At 42.4% G+C, this 21,862-nt stretch overlaps 1 protein-coding gene across 7 annotated transcripts in view; it reads right to left on the bottom strand.

Annotated features, from left to right (window-relative positions):
- The window catches only part of Gria1 (glutamate ionotropic receptor AMPA type subunit 1), a 345,667-nt gene that overhangs the window by 51,231 nt on the left and 272,574 nt on the right, over positions 1-21,862 (bottom strand). For all 7 annotated transcript variants that reach the window (XM_042692388.1, XM_042692387.1, XM_042692390.1 and 4 more), the window contains one exon: positions 1,183-1,381. In XM_042692388.1, coding sequence (XP_042548322.1) covers positions 1,183-1,381 — 199 coding nt within the window. The remainder of the gene's footprint in view (positions 1-1,182; positions 1,382-21,862) is intronic.

The raw sequence follows: 21,862 nt of genomic DNA, 5'->3' as shown, positions 1-21,862 counted from the left end.
ATGTAGGACAAAAGAGTATTTAGCTCTAATTAGTGGTGAAGGAGGTCATGCTTCTGAGCTCTCTGTCTGTATTCATTGTCTTCAGCTCAGGACAAGTCATTTCCATCTCTCCTGCATAGTGTCTCCCGCTCTGTCCCTCCCTTCCTCACCCCCCCACTCTCCCCTTTTTCCCTCCTCCCTTTGACTGTATTTCCCTCCTTCCCTCCCACCCTCTCTTTTCCTTCGGCACTGTTTAATATATTACTTATTCCCGTAATTTTTCCAATATATTATCATCTTATTCATCAAGCAAACATTCACTGAGATCCTGCTGTGAGGGAGGAGGAAACACAAAGATCATCAGATCTGCACTTAATCCATAAATTGTTCCAAACTGATCACTAATTAGTCTCTAGAGTCCTTCTGGGAGCCAGAAGGGGATTGTAATTCATGTCCTTCTCAGCCCTCAGAGAATGAGCACAGATTGCTTATATGGCAGGGGTCTAAATTAGTGCAGGAGCTTTGATGCATCTACAGATGGAGCTTGTTGAGACTGGTTTGGGAAAAGAGGAGGGGAGCTGAAGGAGAGTGTTGCAGGGGTGAGTCTGATCAAGGTGTAGTGTTTGTGTAGTACTAAGGATTGAATTCAGGGCCTCATATTCTCCTTAGCTTTGTTGTTGTTGTTGTTCAAGGATTGAGTTCTACCATTTGAGCCAAATCTCTACTTCCTCAAGAAGGTACCTATGACAATGAACACCCCTCCCCTTGTGTACTTAGTTGATGCCAATAAAGATGTAGAAAAGAAGGAAAAGCAGCGTTCTGAGCTTGTCTGACTTGTTCTTAGTGAAGCAGCTACTTTGCCTGCCTATAATTTTTTTTTTCTTTTGGTGCTGATCCTGGGACTTGAACTCTGGGCTTGGGTGCTGTTCCTGAGCTTTTGTATTCGAGCCTAGCTCTCTACCACTTGGGCCACAACTCCACTTTCTGCTTTTTGGTGACTCCCTGGAGATAGAATCTCACAGACTTTCCTTCCCTGGGCTGGGAACTACAATCCTCAGATCTCAGTCTCCTGAGTAGCTAGGATTATAGGTGCGAGTAACTAGTACCTGGGTGTAATGTCATAATTTTTAATAAGAAGGAAATTTTTCACGACCATGGTGGTGCTTTTAGGGGAAAGAGCCTTCGGAGAAGAAATATCTTTACCCTGAAGAACTCCTTTGTGGATCCTGCTTCCAGTGTCCCATATGCAATCTCTGTTTGCTTCGCAAGGTCCTCTGCGCTTTCAATAGGGGACACCATCCTCTCCACAGTCAGGAAGGCAGCCAGATTGGCTGTATACGAGGAGATGATGATCAGGGTGAAGAACCACCAGACACCACCAACGATGCGACCCGACAGGGACCTGGAGGCCAAGAAAAAAAGAAGCGACATCAGAGGGATGGACCTCAGTTGCAGAAGGCTATGGGAGGAGGGGCTGAGAGCCAGCAGCCCAGCAATGTCAGCAGAGCTGTCAAAGTCAATTGCTCTCTTTCTCCTCTGTCAGCAAGATGTAAGAATCGAAATGTCAGAAGAACTGGAGGGTTCCTTCGTGATCGCATATAGGGAGGTGGGGGCTGCTGCCCTTCAGGGATGATCAAGTCTACAGGCATGGAGTCACGCTGTCTTTACACTTACACACACATCAAGATACATGTCAGCAGAGACACTCGTATCAATACATGTAGACATATGGACATATAGAAGCATCCTTTGCAGTGCAGTTTCACTATAAATATGTGTGTATCTATATATCTATATCAATATATACAAATATATATCTAAATATATATACAGATTTATACAGATCTAAATATATATTTATATATGTTAAATATTTTTATAAATATATTTATACATTGGAATATATTTATCTAAATAGATATTTATATCTAGACATATCTAGTTATCAAATATATATTAGATATTCAAACTATATATTTAAACCACCTAAATATATATTTATAAATATATTTCTATATGTATTATAAAGATCTATCTATATATCTATTATATATTTATCAAATATCTATATATCTAAAGATATATATACACATTCATATATGTTCATATACATATGAATACAAATATAATCCTATACCACGTAAAGTATGCATATATATGCATTGTTGCAGAAATGTTGGTCATTATCTCATTATTCCTGTTGGCAAAAGGTCAGCAAAATTACAGTCTAGAAGGAAGGGAAGGGAGACTATATTGGAAATAGAATAACTATAGTCCAGCCACTGTAGGGAACGGCACTATTGAATATAGGCACAATCTCCTGCTATCCCAATGCCACACAAAAATAAAAACCCAAGAGAGGCGAGTATAAACTGGGTGTTGGTGGCTCCACACCTGTCATCTGAGCGCCTCAGGAGCCTGTGATCTAAGGATTGTGATTTGAAGCTAGATTTAGCAGGGTAGTCTACTATCCTCCTAACCTCCAATGAACCACTAAAAAGCCATACATGGGGCTCAAGTGGCAGAGTGATGAACAATGCCTAGGCCCTGAGTTCAAGCCCTAGGACACACACACACACACACACACAGGTGAACACAACAATCATATGTGAGATAATGAGTTTTTCCTTGAACTTATTCAAATCATGTTCTTGCATGTTATGAAGATATACCCTTGTGTCAGATGTTTCTACATGACTAGTCAATGTGCTTTCTGATTTTGCTAGGGTACTTGCAAATCTCTAGGCTCCCAAAGACAATATGGGGTGATCTTCACATTACATGGCAGCAATTTTTGATACGGTAGACAGACATGACCTTAACTTATACTGAACCACACAGTGACAAAGTCATTTGCATTCCATTTCTCTTTATATCCCACTCAAATGGTTAAGGAAGTCTCACCCTAGAGCTAATGTAGTTTTAAGCCCTTTCTAAGATGTGCTCTGACAACTTCAGGCTAAGAGCCTTTAATAGATGGCAGTACTTACACTAAAACCTCCCATCTCACAAGCTATGAAATCACCAATTCAGCCGCTGAGCTGTAATAGCTAAAGAAGCTCCAGAGTTTCACATCACGCATCATTCTGCACTTTAGATTCACTCTAGGCCTACAATTCACTCCAAGAATTCTCTCCTATGTGGAAGTTAGATCGAATTTATGAATGCAGGTAAGCATGCAGGTCGTATGAATATGTTCATAAGTGTATTAATTAAAGTACACTATATGAAGGGGGGAAATTCCAGCTGTAGAACTCCTTTGAATAACTAACTTATAGTCTAACAAAAACGAATATCAGGAAGCTAGAACTTGAGATGTGTGTGTGTGGGGGAGGTGAGAGAATGGAGAGGAAGGTAGAGAAATGAAGAGAGAAAGGGAGAGCATACAGAGTTGTAATACTTAATATATATATATATATATATATGTGAAAATGGAACAAGGAAAATGAAGGGATGGGTGGGGTTGGGAGAGATGGGAAGAGAATGAAGGAAGGTGTGACATGAATCAAAATACATTGTACTTGTAAACTGACGCATTAAGTTGAAACCCTTTTGCAGCAACTCCTTAAGGATAATAAAATTATGATAATAAAAATAAAATTAATAAATAGAAATCAACTCTCGACAGATACTTGTTATTACTATGTAAAAGAGTTCTCCTTAGCCGGGTGCTAGTGGCTCACACCTGTAATCCTAGCTACTGAGGAGGCTGAGATCTGAGGATCATGGTTCAAAGCCAGCCCAGTCAGGAAAATCCGTGAGACTCTTTTTTTTGTTTTTTTTGTTTTTGTTTTTGTTTTTTTTTTGGGGGTCCAGTTGTGGGGCCTGAACTCTGGGCCTGGGCGCTGTCCCTCAGCTCTTCAGCTCAAGGCTAGCGCTCTACCACTTGAGCCACAGCGCCACTTCCGGCTTTTTTTCTTTTTGCTTATGTGGGGCTGGGGAATGGAACCTAGGGCCTCAGGCATGCAAGGCAATTGCTCTACCACTGAGTCACCTTCCCAGCCCCTCCGTGAGACTCTTATCTCCAATAAACCACCAGAAAACCAGAAGTGGCGCTGTAGCTCAAGTGGTAGAGCCCTTGCCATGAGCTGAAGAGCTGAAGGACAGCGCCCAGGCCAGAGTTCAAGCCCCATAATCGATAAAAACAACAAAACAAAACAAGACAAAAACTGAGTTCTCCCAGATGCTTCTCATTAAGAGGAAACCAGAGACAGTAAACTTGTTCAAACAAGTGAGACCAGCAGGGTAGAACATCCACAGGAGAAGATTGAAGCAAGCAGAGGGGCAGAGATGTGTTCATTGGAAGGGTGGTATGACTTGACTTGGAAGCACTCAACAGACATTCCAGGAAATAAAACACTGACTTTACACCAGGAGGATATTTTTTTACTTTTTAATTTTTGTGCCAATTCTGGGACTTGAACTCAGGACCCTACCCTAAGTTTTTGTTTTTGCTCAAGGTTAGCACGCTCTATCACTTGAGCCACAGCGCCACTCCAGCTTTTCGATGGTTCATTGGAGATAAGAGTCTCATGGGCTTTTCTGCCCTGGCTGGCTTTCAACCATGATCTTCAGATCTCTAGCCTCCAGCAGAGCTAGGATGACAGGTGTGAGCTGGCTTGAGGAACGTATTTTTGATGAATAGGTATGGTTGCAATGTTATTCTTGTTATCTTGGCAATGAGAGATCAGTGTCCCTATTTGTGCCATGGCTGACTCAGTGGCCATTGTAGGTCCCCTATGGGATACAACTCTAAGAAAGACAGAGAGCTCACAGGTCATCTGGGGTCAGGGAACCATATGGAAATCCTTTCTCTTACATTCCGCTCATCTCTGAGATTCTGCAAGTCAACAAAGTCTAGACCATGTTAAGAATGAGCTCATTCTCCCCAATCTGAATGTCGGAGCTGAACTTCCTGCCTCCATTCAGCACCATGTCCCCACTGCTCTGATTAATCACCTCTCCACAAGACATCCTGCAAGATCACTTGAAAACTATTGATTACATCATGTCGATTCCTTGCTGAAAGCCCACAAAAGCCTTCCTATTAACATTCGGAATAACATTCAAGCCATCTGGGGACTCTCTAGGCCCATGGTTCACTCTCCAATGACATTCCATGATACATTTCTGTACACTGATCATGTTGATCATTAGTTTGTCCTTTGTATGCAAAAAAAAAAAAAGCTCCTTTCCTTAACATATGCTGTTTGGATCCCTAAGCAATGCATCAAGCGCCATGTCTCCTTCAGAGCTCATTGTAGCCATTACAGTGTTAGATATTCAAATGCAACACTCAGTAGCTCTCATGGCAGGTGAGACCTGAACTTTGTTAAGTTGCATGAAGATAAAGGAATCTTGTGGTTCTTTTATTCAATATTGTCTCTGTGTTACTCAGCACAGAGTAGGCCTTCAATAACAAACGAGTGTGTGCATGCAACCTTTATTTTACAAATTATATCTATCTATCTAGATATATATAATTCACTTATTGTTATTATAAAGGTGATCTACAGAGGGATTACAATTAGATGAGTCAGGTAATGAGTACATTTCCTTCTGTACAGTCTTCTGTTCCTTACTCTCTCCCAGTTCACTTTCATCAGTGTCCAGTGAGCTCTATTGCTACACTTTTTCACCCTTTTTCCCTCGAGTTTTGTACCCTTCCCCCACCCTCCTGAAGATATACATGTGAATAGACCATATATAAAGAAAAGAAGACAGAACCATCAAAAAAATAAAAACACAGATCTCTTGTTTCCATATCTTGAAGTTCAGTCTGATACATATGTAATTTTATATAAATATAGAAAGGTACATAGACATTGCTTCTTTGTGTTTCTCTAAGACAAATTATATTTTTATTTCAACCTTTAAGTAGTTGTACAAGTCAGTTTATGAGTATAATATCATCCAGTATAATATCAAGTCAGTTTATGAGTATAATACATCTTGATGCATATCACCTATTTCATTATTCTCTCCCATCCCTCCCAGCCCCCCAGTCCCTTGTTCCCCTGATTTCATAGGATACACATTAAATATCATGAATGCATTCTCCTCTCTTGCTCTCTTCATTTGTCTACCCCTTCCTCTGTACTGCCCTCCTCCCTCCCTCCATCTCAGTACAAGCTTTCTTGTATCATCTTGTTAGACTCTGAGTTAGCTGTTCTAAGAAGGTATACCGTTTGAATTCTGGCCTGCATATGCCATACTTCCATTACTGTATTTGTGGATACATCCATGTGACGCATATGTGTTTATTTGTATAGTTATACATTAGGTCTCTAATTTCCACATATGAGAGAATATATACTTCTTTTGTCTCTCTGGGCCAGAGTGACTTTGTGCAACATAATATTTTTCCGGATCCAGCCATTTCTTTGCATATGATGTCAATCATTCTTCCTACAGGAAGAGTAAAATTCCGTGTGTGTGTGTGTGTGTGTGTGTGTGTGTGTGTGTACATATATCACATTTTCTTGACCCATTCATCCGTTTAGGGGCATTTGGACTGTTTTTATATCTTGGCTACCGTGAACAGTGCAGCAATGAACATAGTGTGAATCCTTATGATCTGGTGTGGCATCCAACTTAGTGTTCTGATTTGCTGTCTCCTTTTCCAACAGTATTGAACTGAGAGACCAAGTTAAGTTCAAAGACTTCTCAAGAAAGCTCCTGCCTGAGGCTCCTTCTTCCCTGTTCTCTTTCAATTAGTATTTATCTAATGAGTGTTGTGAGTAGCTTTACCCTGCATGGTTATGCCCTCAGCCCCAATTTCCCCTCTCTCTCTCTCTCTCTCTCTCTCTCTCTCTCTCTCTCTCTTCCCCTCCCTTCCTTCCTTTCTTCTTTCCTTTTTTTTCAACTGTATTTTTTTTTGTCTTTTCTTTTTTGCTACGGGGAATCGAAACCAGGACGTTGCACTTGCTAGGCAAGCGCCTTGCCACTGGGCTACATACCAGCCCTACTTTCCTTCTTTTTTTTTTTTGTTGGTTGTGGGGCTTGAACTCAAGGGCCCAGGCACTGTCTGTGAGCTCTTTTGCTCAGGGCTCTTTTGTTCTACTACTTTGAGTCATAGCTCTGCTTCTAGTGTTTGAGTGGTTAATTAGAGATAAGAGTCTCACAGAGACTTCTGCCTGGGCTGCTTTCCAACCACGATCTTCAGATCTCAGTCTCTTGAGTAACTAGCATTACACTGGCACCTAGCTCAGCCCCAATTTCTTTTCTTTTCTTTTCTTTTTTCTTTTCTTCTCTTCCCTCCCTCCCTCCCTCCCTCCCTTCCTTCCTTTCTTTTTCATCTCTTTCTTTTCTTTCTTTTTCTTTTCTTGCCAGTCCTGGGGCTTAAACTCAGGGCCTGAAACACTGTCCCTAAGCTTCTTTTGCTCAAGGCTAGCACTCTTGAACCATGTGAACCACAGTATCCCTTCTGGCTTTTTCTGTTTATGTGGTACTGAGGAACCCAGGGCTTCATGCAAGCATTCTACCACTAAGCCATGTTCCCAGCCCTCTGCCTCAATTTCTTAATGCAGTTATCAAAAAAAGATTAACTTGATTACCAGACTGCAAAGAACTATCTGTGAGAAGTAACTGTAGGACTGGGAGAAGAAGCTTTTCAAAATGTGACCAATGGTGGGTATCAGTGGCTCACACCTGTAATCCTAGGTACTTAGGAGGCTGATATCTAAGAATTGAGGTTCAAAGCCAGCCCAGGAAGGAAGTCTGTGAGACTTGTGGCCATATCATCTAATCTTCCACCTCTCTGATAGCCCTGTGAAGTGGAGACAGAGAAATGAAAAAACCCCAACAAAACCAAAAAAATAAACCACACCGTACTGTGGTTCTGTGTCTCAAAAGCAACTTTTCAGAGGTCCACAGCAGAGCTGGGAACAGAAGCCAGGATTTCTTTGTTCCTTCCCTGTTGCTGAATATAATGGTTCCAAGGGAATTGAACCCCTAGGACTCTTCCCACCTTCCTCATCCTACGACTATATCTTGGCTAACTGTGACTTCTCTAAAGCACAACAGATCCTTTGCTTAGCAGTGTGATCAGCAACATCTTCAATGAATTGAACTCTGGTTTATATATGTTTTCCACTGCTGCATAATAAATCACCTACATAGCATCTTTTTTTTTTTTTTGATGGTCCTAGGGCTTGAACTAGGGGCCTGGGTGCTGTTCCTGATCCTCTTGGTGCTCCAGGTTAGCACTCTACCTCTTGAGCTACCGCTTCTGGCATTTTTGGTGTTTAATTGGTGATAAATGTCTCACGGACAGTCTTGCCCAGGCTGGCTTTGAACCATGATCCTCAGATCTCAGCATCCTAGAATAGCTAGGATTACAGATGTGAGCTGCCAGTGCTCGGCTCTATATAACATTTTATATCAGAGCTCACCTAACTCACAGTTTTTGCAGGGGGTGACATCTGGGTTTGGGTGGCTAGATTCTCTGTTCAGGGCTTTACCAAGCTAAAACCAGGGTGCTGGCTGAGGTTGTGATTAACACGTAGCACTGGGGGCTTCTCTTTCAAGCCTGCTGGTTGCTTACTGGTGTTTGCAAGGGATGGCCACCCCGTCCTTCTTGGCTATCAAGCAATGCTTTTCTCAGTATCCAGAAGCTTCCTGTGTGTTTCATCCCTTGAACCCATCTCATGTACAGTCTATGGGAGCATGTTAAATCCTTCTACTTTTGAAATCTCTCTGCTTTTAAAAGTGATTGGTTCAAACCCTCCCGGATCACCTCTGCATCTTGAAGTCCACTGGCTTGGGGCTTTAAACTTCATTTATTAAATTCTTCACAGCATTACGTTAGGGTTAGTGTTTGAGGAAAGACCCAGGAGAAAGAAATTTTAGGATTGTGAGTACCACACTATTTTTCACTCATTTTGCCAACAGTTCTTGTTGAGCAGATACAAGGGAAATCACCCTTGGGTGCAAGTGGCTCACACCTGTCATCCTAGCTACCCAGGAGGCTGAGATCTGAGGATCATGGTTTGAAGGCAGCCCAGGGAAAGAAAGTCTGTAAGACTCTTATCTCCACTAAACTATCAAAAACAACAACAACAACAACAACAACAACAACAAAAACCTGGAAGTGGCACTGTGGCTCACATGGTAGAGTGTTAGCCTTGAGCAAAAGAAGCTCAGGGACAGTATCTAGGCCCTAACTTTAAGCCCTAAGACCATCATGAAAATAAAAACAAACAAATGAACATACCACAGCTCTTCCTTCTATGACTTCACAGTCTGTTGAAAGGGATGGATAGGCAATATAGTCTTGTGGTTAAAATATAGACTCTGGAGTTCGACTCCTTGGATTTTCAAAAGGTATTTAGCAGGCAGTTCAGCCATCATCACCACCTTATGTAAAGTTTACACCATCATCAATAATCATGAGACTCCCTTCGTTAGGTGTCCAGTTAGGGAGGGAACACAGACAGGTTTATGGACTATTCTGTTGTCTGAGAAGGAGATAATGTGCTAGGATTTGGAGTTGAAATAGAAGATTGCCAAGTAGAATAGGCATAAAACTGAGAGAAGGCACAGCAGACAGAAGGGAAAAGGAAGGAATGACTTGGTTCTCGTCTCTCCTTGTAAATTTCTCCAACCTCAGCCAGCAGAGCACTGTGCTATGGTACTAACCATTCAATTATGTTTGTTTTGGGTGCTTCTATGCTTTTTTTTTTTGCTGGTCCTGGAGCTTGAACTCAGTGCCTAGGCTCTGTGTTCTGAGCTTTTGGGCTCAAAGCTAACCCTCTCCCACTTTGAGCAGCAGAACCACTTCTGGTTTTTAGGTGGTTAATCAGAGATAAGAGCCTTTCCATCCAGGCTAGCTTCTAACCACAATCCTCAGATCTCAGCCTCCTGAGTAACTAGGATTACAGGCCTGAGCCACCAGCCTTCAGCTATGATTATTCTCTTTTTTCTCTTTCTTTTTTGCCAGTCATATGGCTTGAACTCAGGGCCTGGGCACTGTCAATGAATCTCATTATGCTCAAGGCTAACACTCTACCACTTGGGCAACAAGACAACTTTTGGCTTTTTCTGAGTAGTTTATTAGAGATAAGAGTCTCATGGACTTTTCTACCTGGGCTAGCTTTAAACCACAATCCCTTGATCTCAGTCTCCTGAGTAGGATTAAAGGCATGAGCCACCAGCGCCCAGCTATGATTATTCTTTATGGTGTTTATTGGTGAAAATGATGATGTTAGATTGGATTAAAGTGGACTACATGGAGAAAGGGGAGACAGACTGAAGAATGAAAAAGATCCCAGTGACGAGGAGGGATGTTTGTATGATAGCTCATGTCTGAAAGGTGGGTAATGGTTCCTACGTAGTTCTAGGTGTCAGGTATTGGTAGTGAGCTGTCTTTTTCAGCCAATCACTTTCTTTCTTTTTGTTAATAAACAGAAAATGTATCATTAAGTGCAGATTCCATGCTGAAGGCAGGTAGGGTGTGGATGGACTAGGCTGTGGATTTTGACAGAGGTTTCCTGTCCTGATCATTGATGAGGATTCACTCCAAGCCTTTGCTGTGTATTTCTAATTCTACAATTTTGATGTGTGTGTGTGTGTGTGTGTGTGTGTGTGTGTGTGTGTGTGTGTGTGTGTGTACACCCATGCTCATGCATTGGTCCTGGGGTTTGAACTCAGGGCCAGGGAGATGTCCCTGAGCTCCTTTTCCTCAAGGTCAGTGCTCTACCACTTTGAGCCACTGCTCCATTTCTGGCTATATTTAGTAGTTGATTGGAGATAAGAGTATCACAGACTTTTCCTGCTTGGGTTGGCTTTGAGCCACGATTCTTAGATCTCAACCTATTGAGTAGCTAGGATTACAGGTATGAGCTTCTGGCACCTGGCCATAATTTTTTCCCCAGTTATTAGATAGTCTATAATCCCCTCCATCCAGATAATGTATTCCAATTATTCAACTGACAACTGCTTTTGTCGGTTAAAAGAATGGGCTCAGGCACCAAGAAAGCTAGAGTGCTGCCTTGTTGCTTGTTGGTGGTATAGCTATGAGCAAGTTAGCAAATCTCTTTGTGTTTCTTCTTTTTATAAGCAGTTACACAAAGGAGTTTCAATTTAACAAGTCAGATTAGAAATAGAATGCATCTTGATCCATGTCAGCCCTTTTATGATTCTTCTCCCATCTCTCCCAGCCCCAGCCATCCCTTCAAATTACCTGGTTCTAGTTTCACATGTATGTACTAAATATTATAACTGTATTTGCCCACCCTCTCCCTCTCTATTTGTCTGTCCCCTCCTGCTTTCCCTTACCCTCCCATCCCACAGGACAAATTCCAGCTTCCTGGTGGCCATTTTGTTAAACTGCTAGCGAGTTGTTTAGAGGAGTTACACAATTTTAATTCTCCCTAGAGTGTATTATCTTTTATTCAGTGTAAACTTAGTACAACCACTTTGGAAGTCAGTTTGGAGATAACTCAGAAAACAGACAAACAAAACTAATCATAGAATTACCCTGTGATCCAGCTATACTACCCTTGAGCAACTATCTAGAATATTATAAGTTCAGCAAGGACACATGTACATTCATATGCATGCTTCTTTCCTACATGGAGTAATGGTGGTGCTCATCTTACAAGTAGCTTGAAGATTTTTTTTTTTTTTTTTGCCAGTGCTGGGGCTTGAACTCAGGGCCTGGACACTGTCCCTGAGCTTCTTTTTGCTCAAGGCTAATAGCATTCTACTATTTGAGCCATAGTGTCACTTCTGGCTTTTCCTGTTTATGTGTTACTAAGGAAACGAACCCAGGGCTTCCTGTGTGCTAGGCAAGCACTCTACCACTAAGCCACATTCCCAGCCCTGAAAAATTTTTTTTTTGGTTGGTTGGGGGCCTGAACTCTGGGCCTGGGCATTGTGTACTTGGGGGTATGCATAGGAAGTAGAAAGTTATTACATAGCAATCAACTTTTGATCCCTGACACCTCCTCTCCAGGACAACTCTGACAAGGAGTGGATCTGAATTTTCCTCTTTATTTCAAAAGCCTGTCCTGTCATTCCCAAGAAGAAGGAGACAGAAGGGACATCTCCTGTGCACCTTCCATTCAGCTCAGCTCCAGAGGTCAGGGAGGGCATCCTATTTCCTTTTGTCCTCTACTTCAAATGCCTTTTTTTTTTTTTAAAGTAATGGAAATAGGAACATGAAGGCACAGGCTCAGATAGCCTGCTTCTAAATTACTGTGAGAAAAAAATGTCTTATGCTGCCTCCTTGCTGAACTCTGTTCAGAAAGAGGCTCACTTGGTGTGGAGAATCGAGGTTCCTAGAGCAGGTAATTAGCTCTTGTCCAAATGCAACAAATCCACTGATTATGTCACTTCATCCAAAATGCCCTGTGTTGGTGGTGGCCAATCGTTCTTTTTGTCACCAGCTGCAAAGTCACTCAACATTTCCCTGGCAGAACTGGAGTGATTTAATTGCCTCAGCTGTCAGTCACTGTGTTCTAGCACTCCAGCTGGGAAGGAGCCTGGACATTGGGACTGAGTCCCAGAGTGGGAGGAGCTGTGGAGTTGAATGTGCTCCAAGGCAAGTCCAGGACTCCTTGGGCCAGTGGATTGTTCTAGCAGAACATGGAGAGTTACCTTTCAAAGAACAATGACCTTCTGTTCCCATTGTTCCCACACTGGACAGGGAAGGGGAGTGTAGTGTGGCCATAATTTGCCAAGGAATGGATGAACATGAATTGATTAATTAGTGAATTAATTCATTTATGGCTGTTGTTGTATCTCTGTTTATGTATGTATATTTATCTATCATCTATTATCTATCATCTATCATCTATATCTATATATGTATCTATGATCTCTGTCTACCAACTTATCTATCTATATCTCTATTATCTCTATTTATAATCTATCATCTATATCTACCATCTATCTATTAATCTATTTATGTATCTATTTACCTACCATCTCTCTATCCATATCTATTTATCATCCATATTTATGCATCTGTCTTCTCTATTATCTAGCATCTATATCTATGTATCTATCATATCTATTTATTATCTATCATCTCTATCTTTGTATCTATTATCTATCTGCCTACCACATCTCTCTCACTCTCTCTAGCTCTCTATCATCTATCTATCTACTTGTCTATTATCTATCTCTCTGCTGGTCTACATCTCTTCTCTCTGTGGATCTATTTGTCTATCTACCACGCATCATATCTATCTATATATCTTTCTATCTACCATCTGTCTATCATCTATATCTACTATCTATCAATTATCTGTCTATCATTTAACTCCTCAAAGTATTTCTTTCCATACGTGGGAATAATTAATCTTGTATCTCAGCTTGCAAGAATTCCATCATATCTCACACTTGACAGAGACACAGCAGGGCTTGGGTTGTCCCTTGTAATGGCAATGACAATGACAATGACAATGGTTGTTTCTGGAAAGCTCCTCTTAGTTTCTTGGCTTCCCATTTCCTGAGAATCTGCCTACCTCCTTGTTTGGCCCTTCTTAGGTTGTTTTGCTGGCTTCTTTCTGCTAAGTTTCAAGCTGTTGTACCTAGAGACTGGGCTTTAGCTCTCTCCCCATCCTTGTCGACCAACTTTCCCTAGTTGATTTCTTCTAGTCCCATGACCTTTATATAAAGATGCTGACACTACCTCCATGTAAATCACCAGCCCCACTTCCTGTTCTCTGAATATATACTTATTTCAAAACACCAAAATAACCATCTACTTGACTTCTCAAACTTGCAATATTAAAAGCAAAATTCTCAGTGAATAACCACCACGCAGCTCCAAATAAATACAGCATACTTGTCTCAGGAAATGACAACATTGTGTCCTCCCTACTGTCAAATATCAGGATGTAAGTAATTTCTGACCTACCACCATAGCCAGTCCATTAAAGCCCATCATTTCCTGCCTCTCCACACCTTCACAAGTATCCTTTTAAATACTAGAGACTAAAGCTGGGTGCTGGTGTCTCATACCTGTAATCCTAGCTACTCAAGAGGCTGAGATCTGAGGATCATGGTTCAAAGCCAAGTGGGGAAGAAAAGTACCTTTGAGATTCCTATCTCCAATTAACCACTGGAAGTAAAGCTATGGCTCAAAGTGGTGGAGCACTAGCTTTGAGTAAAAAAAGCTCAGGGACAGCACGTAGGCTCTGACAAAATGATCACCGAGCATACACTGTATGTATGAAAGATTGTACACACATTTTCTCAGGAGTGACTATATATTGATGGGAAATACCTAAGAGGTTTCCTTTCAAGGAAACCAGTTTACTAGTAGAGATGCACCCCCACACAGAAGCCACTGTACAGCTCTGTGGGGGTGGGCAGACATAGTTAATCCATGGCCTTTAAAGGGATAAGAAAATCAGAAATAGGGAAGGAAGGTGCTGGAGAAGCTTCATGGAAAGGGGACTGAGTGGGATGATGCTCAGCATTCTGAAATAGAAAGAAGGATCCATGTTTTCCTTTCTATGTGGAAGCTAGATTTAGTTTACAAACTCATCAGTAAGTATATTAGGTGCTATGTGAGTGTACACAAATGTATTCACTGAAACACGGTAGCAGAATGAAGAGACATCTCAAATACTCCAATTCCTCAGAAAGCCAAAATCAAAGTTGATCAAACTAAAAACATCAAGAAGTAAGAGCTTGAAGGGGATGGGGTGGAGTCAAGGAGAAAAGGGGTAGTCAAATGAAGAGGAGAAGAGGAGGAGAATGCAGACAGGAATCCAAAGTATAGCCTACAAAGTTAAGAAATGTGAGGGAAGGGTTGGGTAGGGAAGGGATAGATGTGACTGTGGGAAGGGGTGGCATTGATTAAGATATATGGTACTTATAAACTGATTTATGAAATGGCAACTCCCTCATACAGTCACTTATAAATAATAATAATAATAATAACAGACATTCCTTAGAGGGAAGAGCCTATGGTATGATTAGGGGACCAGAATTCTACATGGCAACATTGCGCCATCCTACCCCAATCCCCAAACTCTTGGGGAAAGGAGCATCCATTTCTCCAATCTACATCCCTCTCTTCAGAGGCACCAGATAGGCACCCCACATAGCACAGACACTCAAGTTCAGAGTGGTGAAAGAGTTTAGGAAAGGTCACAAAACAAACAAACACACAGAAGAGTAAACTTCACCAGACTCCAGTGGGACAATCTCACCTGCACTGGGCCTAGGATCAACATTTCTCCATTTCACAGTTTTACCTCTCAGGTGCCAGCCACCACCTAGCCCAGTTCCTAGATATAAGACAATATTTGGCACTGCTTTGGTGCCGAAAGTGGGACTTCCTCTGTATATATTTTTGGGGTTTATGTTCTTAGAAGAAGCCACTTTTTTTTTTTATAGCGGCTTCTGGACAGCCCATAATACCAAAACATATGGTTTCTTTGCATCCGGACCTTCCTCCCCCAATCTCTAACTGAGCTTCCAAGGGTTTGTCATCTGTGCCTCAACATATCTGGTATTTCAAATCGTTTGTGTTGGGAATATATTTAAATATGGTATGTTGTGTTATTTCTTTTTTTAATAGGCTCCTCCATCCATCATCAAACAGGAGATAAGTGAACACCGAGTGCTTCTCTGTTCTAATTAATATTTGCTTGGCTTCAGCACATGGCACATATTCACAGAACTATTTTGCTTTAAATAACCCACAGCAAATGCCCTATTTACCAGGTATTTTGTACCACATCCCCTTTGTACCCTGTTCCCTGCATGTTCAGACCCTTCTTCCCACCCATCCCCAGCCGAGCCAGCAGAGCAGCCTCCGAGTGAGCAAATGGTTTCCTCTTTCTCTGTGCACCCACAACCCCAAAACTGTTTCTTCAAAAGGACCCTCTGTTCTTTCTGAAGCAGAGGCAAGAATTACTCAGTGGGAGTTTGGAGGCTGGATGACTTGTCTTGCCATTTAATGATAATGGGTGGTTAGGAGCAGACTATTCTACCTCTCTGAGCCTCAGTTTCCTTCTGCCTATGAAATGGAGCTCCCCTGAAAGGGCTCTGAGGAATGAGCTGTAATGAACAAGGCAGGCACCTGGTGGGAGCAGTTACCACAACACAGAAATAAAAGATGACATGGAAACACGTGCAACAGATTGTGTGTGAAGTGAACAAAACAGATTGTAAAGCAAACGATGCTACGTGGGCCTGTTTAAAAGCTCAACCTGGGAAGAGACAAATGGTTGGAAGTAGGTATGTATGGCAGTCACATACAAGCCTGGATTTACCGCCTTCATGTTTTTCCCCCTGACACTTGGGCTTCCTAAGTCAATACTGGCAATTTTTATTTGTTTATCACATGTAGGAGACACAAAATCTAGTGGTTCCAATTGTAGACAATGAAAATCATCCAATCTGGGTTCTAATCCCTGCTTCCTCTCTTTTTTTGGGGGGGGGGTCTGGTCATGGAGCCTGAACTCTGGGCCTGGGCGCTGTCCCTCAGCTCTTCAGCTCAAGGCTAGCGCTCTACCACTGAGCCACAGTGCCACTTCTGGCTTTTTTCTTTTTGCTTATGTGGTGCTGAGGAATTGAACCCAGAACCTCAGGCATGCAAGGCAAGCGCTCTACCACTAAGCCACTTTCCCAGCCCCTGATTCGTCTCTTTTTGAGGGAAGACACAAGGCAACTGTAAAGGTAGATTGGGATGGAAAATGGCTGACATCCTGACATGTGGCAGACAACATGGGGCCCCACTGTGGTGCATGCGGCTTCCATAGTGCCTTGGGCTCTGGCTCAAAGCGGCTCTCGGTCTTCCCACAATGCCCTGGGTCCCATTCAAAATCCTAGTGATGTCACACCTCCTGCACGACCAATCAGAGTGACTTCTATACTCCTGCCCTTCCCAGCCTTCCTCCCACCCCCCCTTCCCCCCAGATGGGGGAAGCACAAGACCTCAGGCAATCAGCAAAAGTCCATGAAGGGAAGGTTACCCTGGGGAACCTTTCTCATAGTATACCAACTGCCTTCCAAGAAGACCCAAACGAGTTCTGGCTCCTTAGGAGCCCTTCTGTGGAAAGTCTGTACTTCTGCCTTCAGTAAGCTCACTAGTGTCCTTCATTATTCTTCTGAATTCTTTACCCAGCAGAGACACAGACCCATACCCCTAAATGACACCAGTTGTGTCTCCTCTCTGAGTTTCCACTCTCTCTCATCTGTCAAAACAGATGAATATCCTTCTCGTGGCAGCCATTAAGGTGATGTTACCTTTAAAATGACTTAATTGGCAGATGACAAGGTGTCAGGAAGAAGAAAGGAAGGAACAGGTATGGACAGGTTCTCTCTGCAGGGGTGGTATTTTAGCTGAGAGCTAAAGCTTGAGAACAGGCTAAATGTGTGAAAAATCTGCAGGAGAGCCATCCCAGACAGAGGGAGCCGGAAGAATCAAGATTTCTAGACAGGAAGAAGCCTCCATGTGTTCAAGGATTGGCAGGACAAGGTGATTCTCGAGAGCCAGCCAAAGACTAGATCAGACAGGGCCTTGCTCACCAGCTGGGACTATGGCGTGAATGGTTACCAGTGCAGCTCCAAGTGTTGCCTCCTCCAAGATGTCTGCCTGGCTAGCAGCCACGACTTCAACACGCTTACTTCTCATTTCTCTAAATGCTTTGGCATTTCCCCTCAGAACCTCTTCCTAAATAATGAAATAATTAAGGGAGTTTTAGATGGCTTTATAATCATCTGGAGCCCAAGAAAGTATTTGTCTAGTGAATAGAAAATTCCCTAAGAAAGCAATTTGTAATACAATTCTCTGAGCTTATATAGAAAGGAAAAGATTTTTTTTTTACACGAATGAATAGCAAACACAGAGTTGTAAAACAACCACTTATTCTATGAGTCAGCAACACTATGTACAGCATCTTTGGGCCTTTCTAGTTTTTTTTTCCTCTGGAGTAACAAGGCCGTGGTTGGAGGCTCAGTGGGATCTGGGCTTTGCTTTGGGTTGGGCATGAGTTGTAAGCAAACACTGGTGCTCTGTTCCTCATAACACCTGTGTCTTGGTGTCCAGCATTGCCTTTGTGCCACCTCCACACATGTCCAGAGCTCATGCCATGTGTGACAGGAACCACCCTAATGTGGCCCACCATTGAGGATTTTGTTCTACTGCGTTGCAAAGGAGAATCTGCTTTTGCAAATGTAATTTCTGTTTGCTAATCAGCTGAACTTGAAACAGGGTCATGATCCAATGGACCTAATCTAATTTGAGAGTCTATTTAAAATTTTTTTAAGTAAAAAAAAAAAAAAAAAAGGAAGAGTTTTCTCCAGCTGGAGACAGAAGCAGGCAGAGAGGTTTGGAGGAAGGGGGGATTTCATGTGAGGGAAGGAGGCCTGGAACATGAATGTAGAACAGCGTGTGGTCCCCACAGCTGCAAAACAATGGGGTACAATTCTGCAAATATCAGAAAAGACTTTGGGAAGAGGGCTTGATCTCCATGATGGCTCAATCCTGAGTTGAGAATGAAGTCCTAGCACTGTGGCGCTAACCTGCAGAACTGCAAGGTCCAATCACTAGAAGCTAAAGGACAGAACTGCCAGCCATCACACCATGTTCTCTTACACAGCTCTCGGTCTTCCATTGGTGATGTCTGCAGAAAATTCTTAGCCACCTGACTTAGTTCATTCTCCACTTTTCCACTTTTGTTTTCTGTACAATCTGATGGTGAAGAGCAAAAGGTCCTGCTGCCATGAGTGAGAGTTAGCTGTCTTGGTTAGGAAGTTAGGGACAGAAACAGGATGCTAGGACTTACACCCGCCTAATGAGGACTATGCCACATTGCAGAATGCCTTTTTGTTCCCTTTTGTTCCCTTCAGGTCACCTGTGCTTGGGGTCCTTGCTCCTAAATAAGCCAGGAAATAAATTCTTCCAGAGGTGGCAGAGGAAGAAGGCTCAGTTCACACTGTATTTTAGCCCTGCACAGCCCAGCTCAGACTGACCAAGATAAAGTATTTCTGTCCTCTCAAGCTGTTAAGTTTTGCCCTGGAAGCAATGAGATACTCATACAGGACACTCATATATGGGAAGAGCATAGAGATTTAGGGACGCCTTCTTCTAGCTGCTGTATTTATTACACGCCCAGAGCCCTGGCCTGGCCTGGCTTACGAATCCTGTTCTTTCCAAGCCTTTTCCCTCAGTTCCCACTCTCAGATCACCATCTGGAGATGTTCTCTCTAACTACAAAATCTACCTCAGACAGCAGCAACTCCCAGAATCATTGCCCATTCGATTTTATTTGCTGTGGTATGTGATGATAAGATAACTAAACACCCAAGCCCCTAAATCTTTGTTAAAAACAAGTAAAGTTATTTCTTTTTTAGGTTTATTTTTTAATGTGGTAAGGATATGTAACATGAGATTTACTCTTGTAACAGAATTTTTAAGAGTGTGTGTGTGTGGGGTGTGTGTGTGTGTGTGTGTGTGTGTGTGTGTGTGTGTGTGCTGATACTGGACCTTGAACTCAGGGTCTCTGCACTGTCTCTTAGCTTTAATACTTAAGCTACAGCTCTACTTCCAGCTTTTCCTTGGTTAATTGAAGATAAAAGTCTCACAAACTTTCTTGCCTTGGCTAGCATGGAACCATGATCCTCCTATTTCAACCTCTTGAGTAGCTAGGATTACAGATGTAAGCCACTGGTGCCTGGGCTGTAAGAGGATTTGAATTGTACAATGCATTATTTTTTACACATAGCAGCAATGTTGTACTGTAGGTCTCTAGCGAAGTACTGGGGTTTGAACTCAGTGCCTTGCACTTGGTAAGCAGTTGCCTTACTGCTTGAGTTACGCTTCAGCCCTTTTTTGTGGGGGATAGGTATGGGGGTTGATTTACTGATTTTTTTTCAATAAGGACTTGAGTTTCTCCCAGGGCTGGCCTTGGATGTGATCACTCCTTCTACATCAACCTCTTAAGTAGTGGGTATTAGAGGCACACATCACTGTCCTTGGCTTATTGGTTGAGCTAGATCTCAAACTGTGACTATCCTGGTGTTTACCTCTTGAGTAGCTGGAATTTCAAATGTGACAACCATGCATGCCTGGCCATCTGAGTTCAACAGGAGTCTTATGTGGACTCATTGGTAATTCTCCCTTGGCCAGCCTCCATTCCTAGTGCTCACCATCCCATTGAAGGATTCTATGAGTTTATTTTTGTACTTTATATATAGATGAAAAAAATGGAAGCATAAGGATTTGTCTTTCTTTGCCCGGTTATACCCACATGGGTGTAACTGCACTGTCTTACCCATTCTTCTGTGAGTGTGTGCTTAAACTTTTTCCATGTCCCACATTTTGTGATCCTGATCTTAGTACTTTTTAGATTAGTACCCGGAAATAAGATTTGCAATATTACACAGTGGCTGTTTTAACTTTTTGAGAAACTTGCCTTCCCCAAGTGGATGTATCATTTTTTCATCTCTACTCCCAGAGGACAAGGATTTCCGTTTCTTCATATTTTTGCCAGAGCTAGAATTCAGACATTACTTTCTCGAGGCATCTGTCCACAGTGGGCGTGCCCTCTGAGGGCGTGGTTAAAGTGGGTGCGGCTAAGGCCCAATGCTCCTCCTAGGCCTATTCCCCAGCCCTCCATCCCTGTCTCCCTGGACCATTTTCTGCCTCTTCCCGTTTCTATGGTTTCTGCTGTGATCCCAAGCAAGCTGGAGGGGAGGAGCAAAAGCTTCAAACTTGGACTCTTTGGCAATCCCTAATATCAGGTCCTCTACAAATGTTCCTTGGCTTGAACACAACATTGAAAACAGAATTCACTGCAGATCCAAACATTTGTTCTCTTCTTATGTTCCCCCACATGCTCTCCAAACTAGGGTGTTAATAGGCAAAGCGGGTAACTTTGCCAGTTTACCACAGAGAATTTAGCTATCAGCATATATTTTTTTAATTTAAAAAAATGGTTAATCACGCCATCAACGACACAACTCAAGTCATTTTGAAAATTGCCAAAGTAATTTCTTCGCCTTTTTTTTTCTCTCTTCTCAGCAATCCCACCTCTTTCCACGCCTTATACTAAACTGACAGTTCTAATTAGCGATCATGAAAACCCAAGCTTTGAAACCTCTGGCAAACTAGAAAAGAATTTTCCAGAAATGTCATAGGGCTTCTTTTCAGGAGAGATGTCATGTGTGTTACAGGCTGAGCTTAGGTGAAAAGGGGAAGCAATAAGAAGTTGAGGAAAGATTCTCAGGTTCCTGCCTGGTCTCTAGGATGAATTTTACTCCCTGTGAAAAGCTGCATGCTGGTTGTTCAGGAGGCTGCGAATCATGATTAGAAGCTCTCCTAGCTATGAGACTCATCTCTAATTAACCAACTGAAAACCGGAAGTGGAGCTGTGGCTCAAAGTGGGAGAGTACTAGTCTTGGAACAAAACAAACAAAAAAGCCCAGGCACAGCACCCAGGCCCTAAGTTCAAGTCCCATAACAAACAAACAAAAAGTTTGCCTGAGCTGGTAAATTTTTGAAACTCATCTCCATTTAACCAGCAAAAAGCTGGAAGTGGAGTTGTGAGTCAAATGGCTAAGCACCAGCCTTGAGGGAAAATGCTAATGGAGAACAGAAGCCTGGAGTTCAAGCCCTCATATACTAGCACCAAAAACAAACAAACAAAAAGAAACAACAACAAAAAACCCCGCAATATTGTCTGTGAATATTGACACACACACACACACACACACACACCTACACACAAATGTGACACATGCTCTTTCCAGAGCATGCATCAGTTTACCACTCACAGCTTTGTGTACGGCCTGTAACCTAACAGCTGAATCTGGCCTGGCTTGAGTTCCAGCCTGACCTCTACATCAGGGATACCAGGAGTCAACAGCAAGTCTATTTTGAGGCTGACATTGATATTTATTCCACAGATGGCCA

The sequence above is a fragment of the Dipodomys spectabilis genome, unplaced genomic scaffold (assembly GCF_019054845.1).
Source record: "Dipodomys spectabilis isolate Male_0828 unplaced genomic scaffold, ASM1905484v1 ptg000155l, whole genome shotgun sequence".
NCBI classification, from domain to species: Eukaryota; Metazoa; Chordata; class Mammalia; order Rodentia; family Heteromyidae; genus Dipodomys; species Dipodomys spectabilis.
This window is presented reverse-complemented; position numbering and strand designations above follow the sequence as displayed.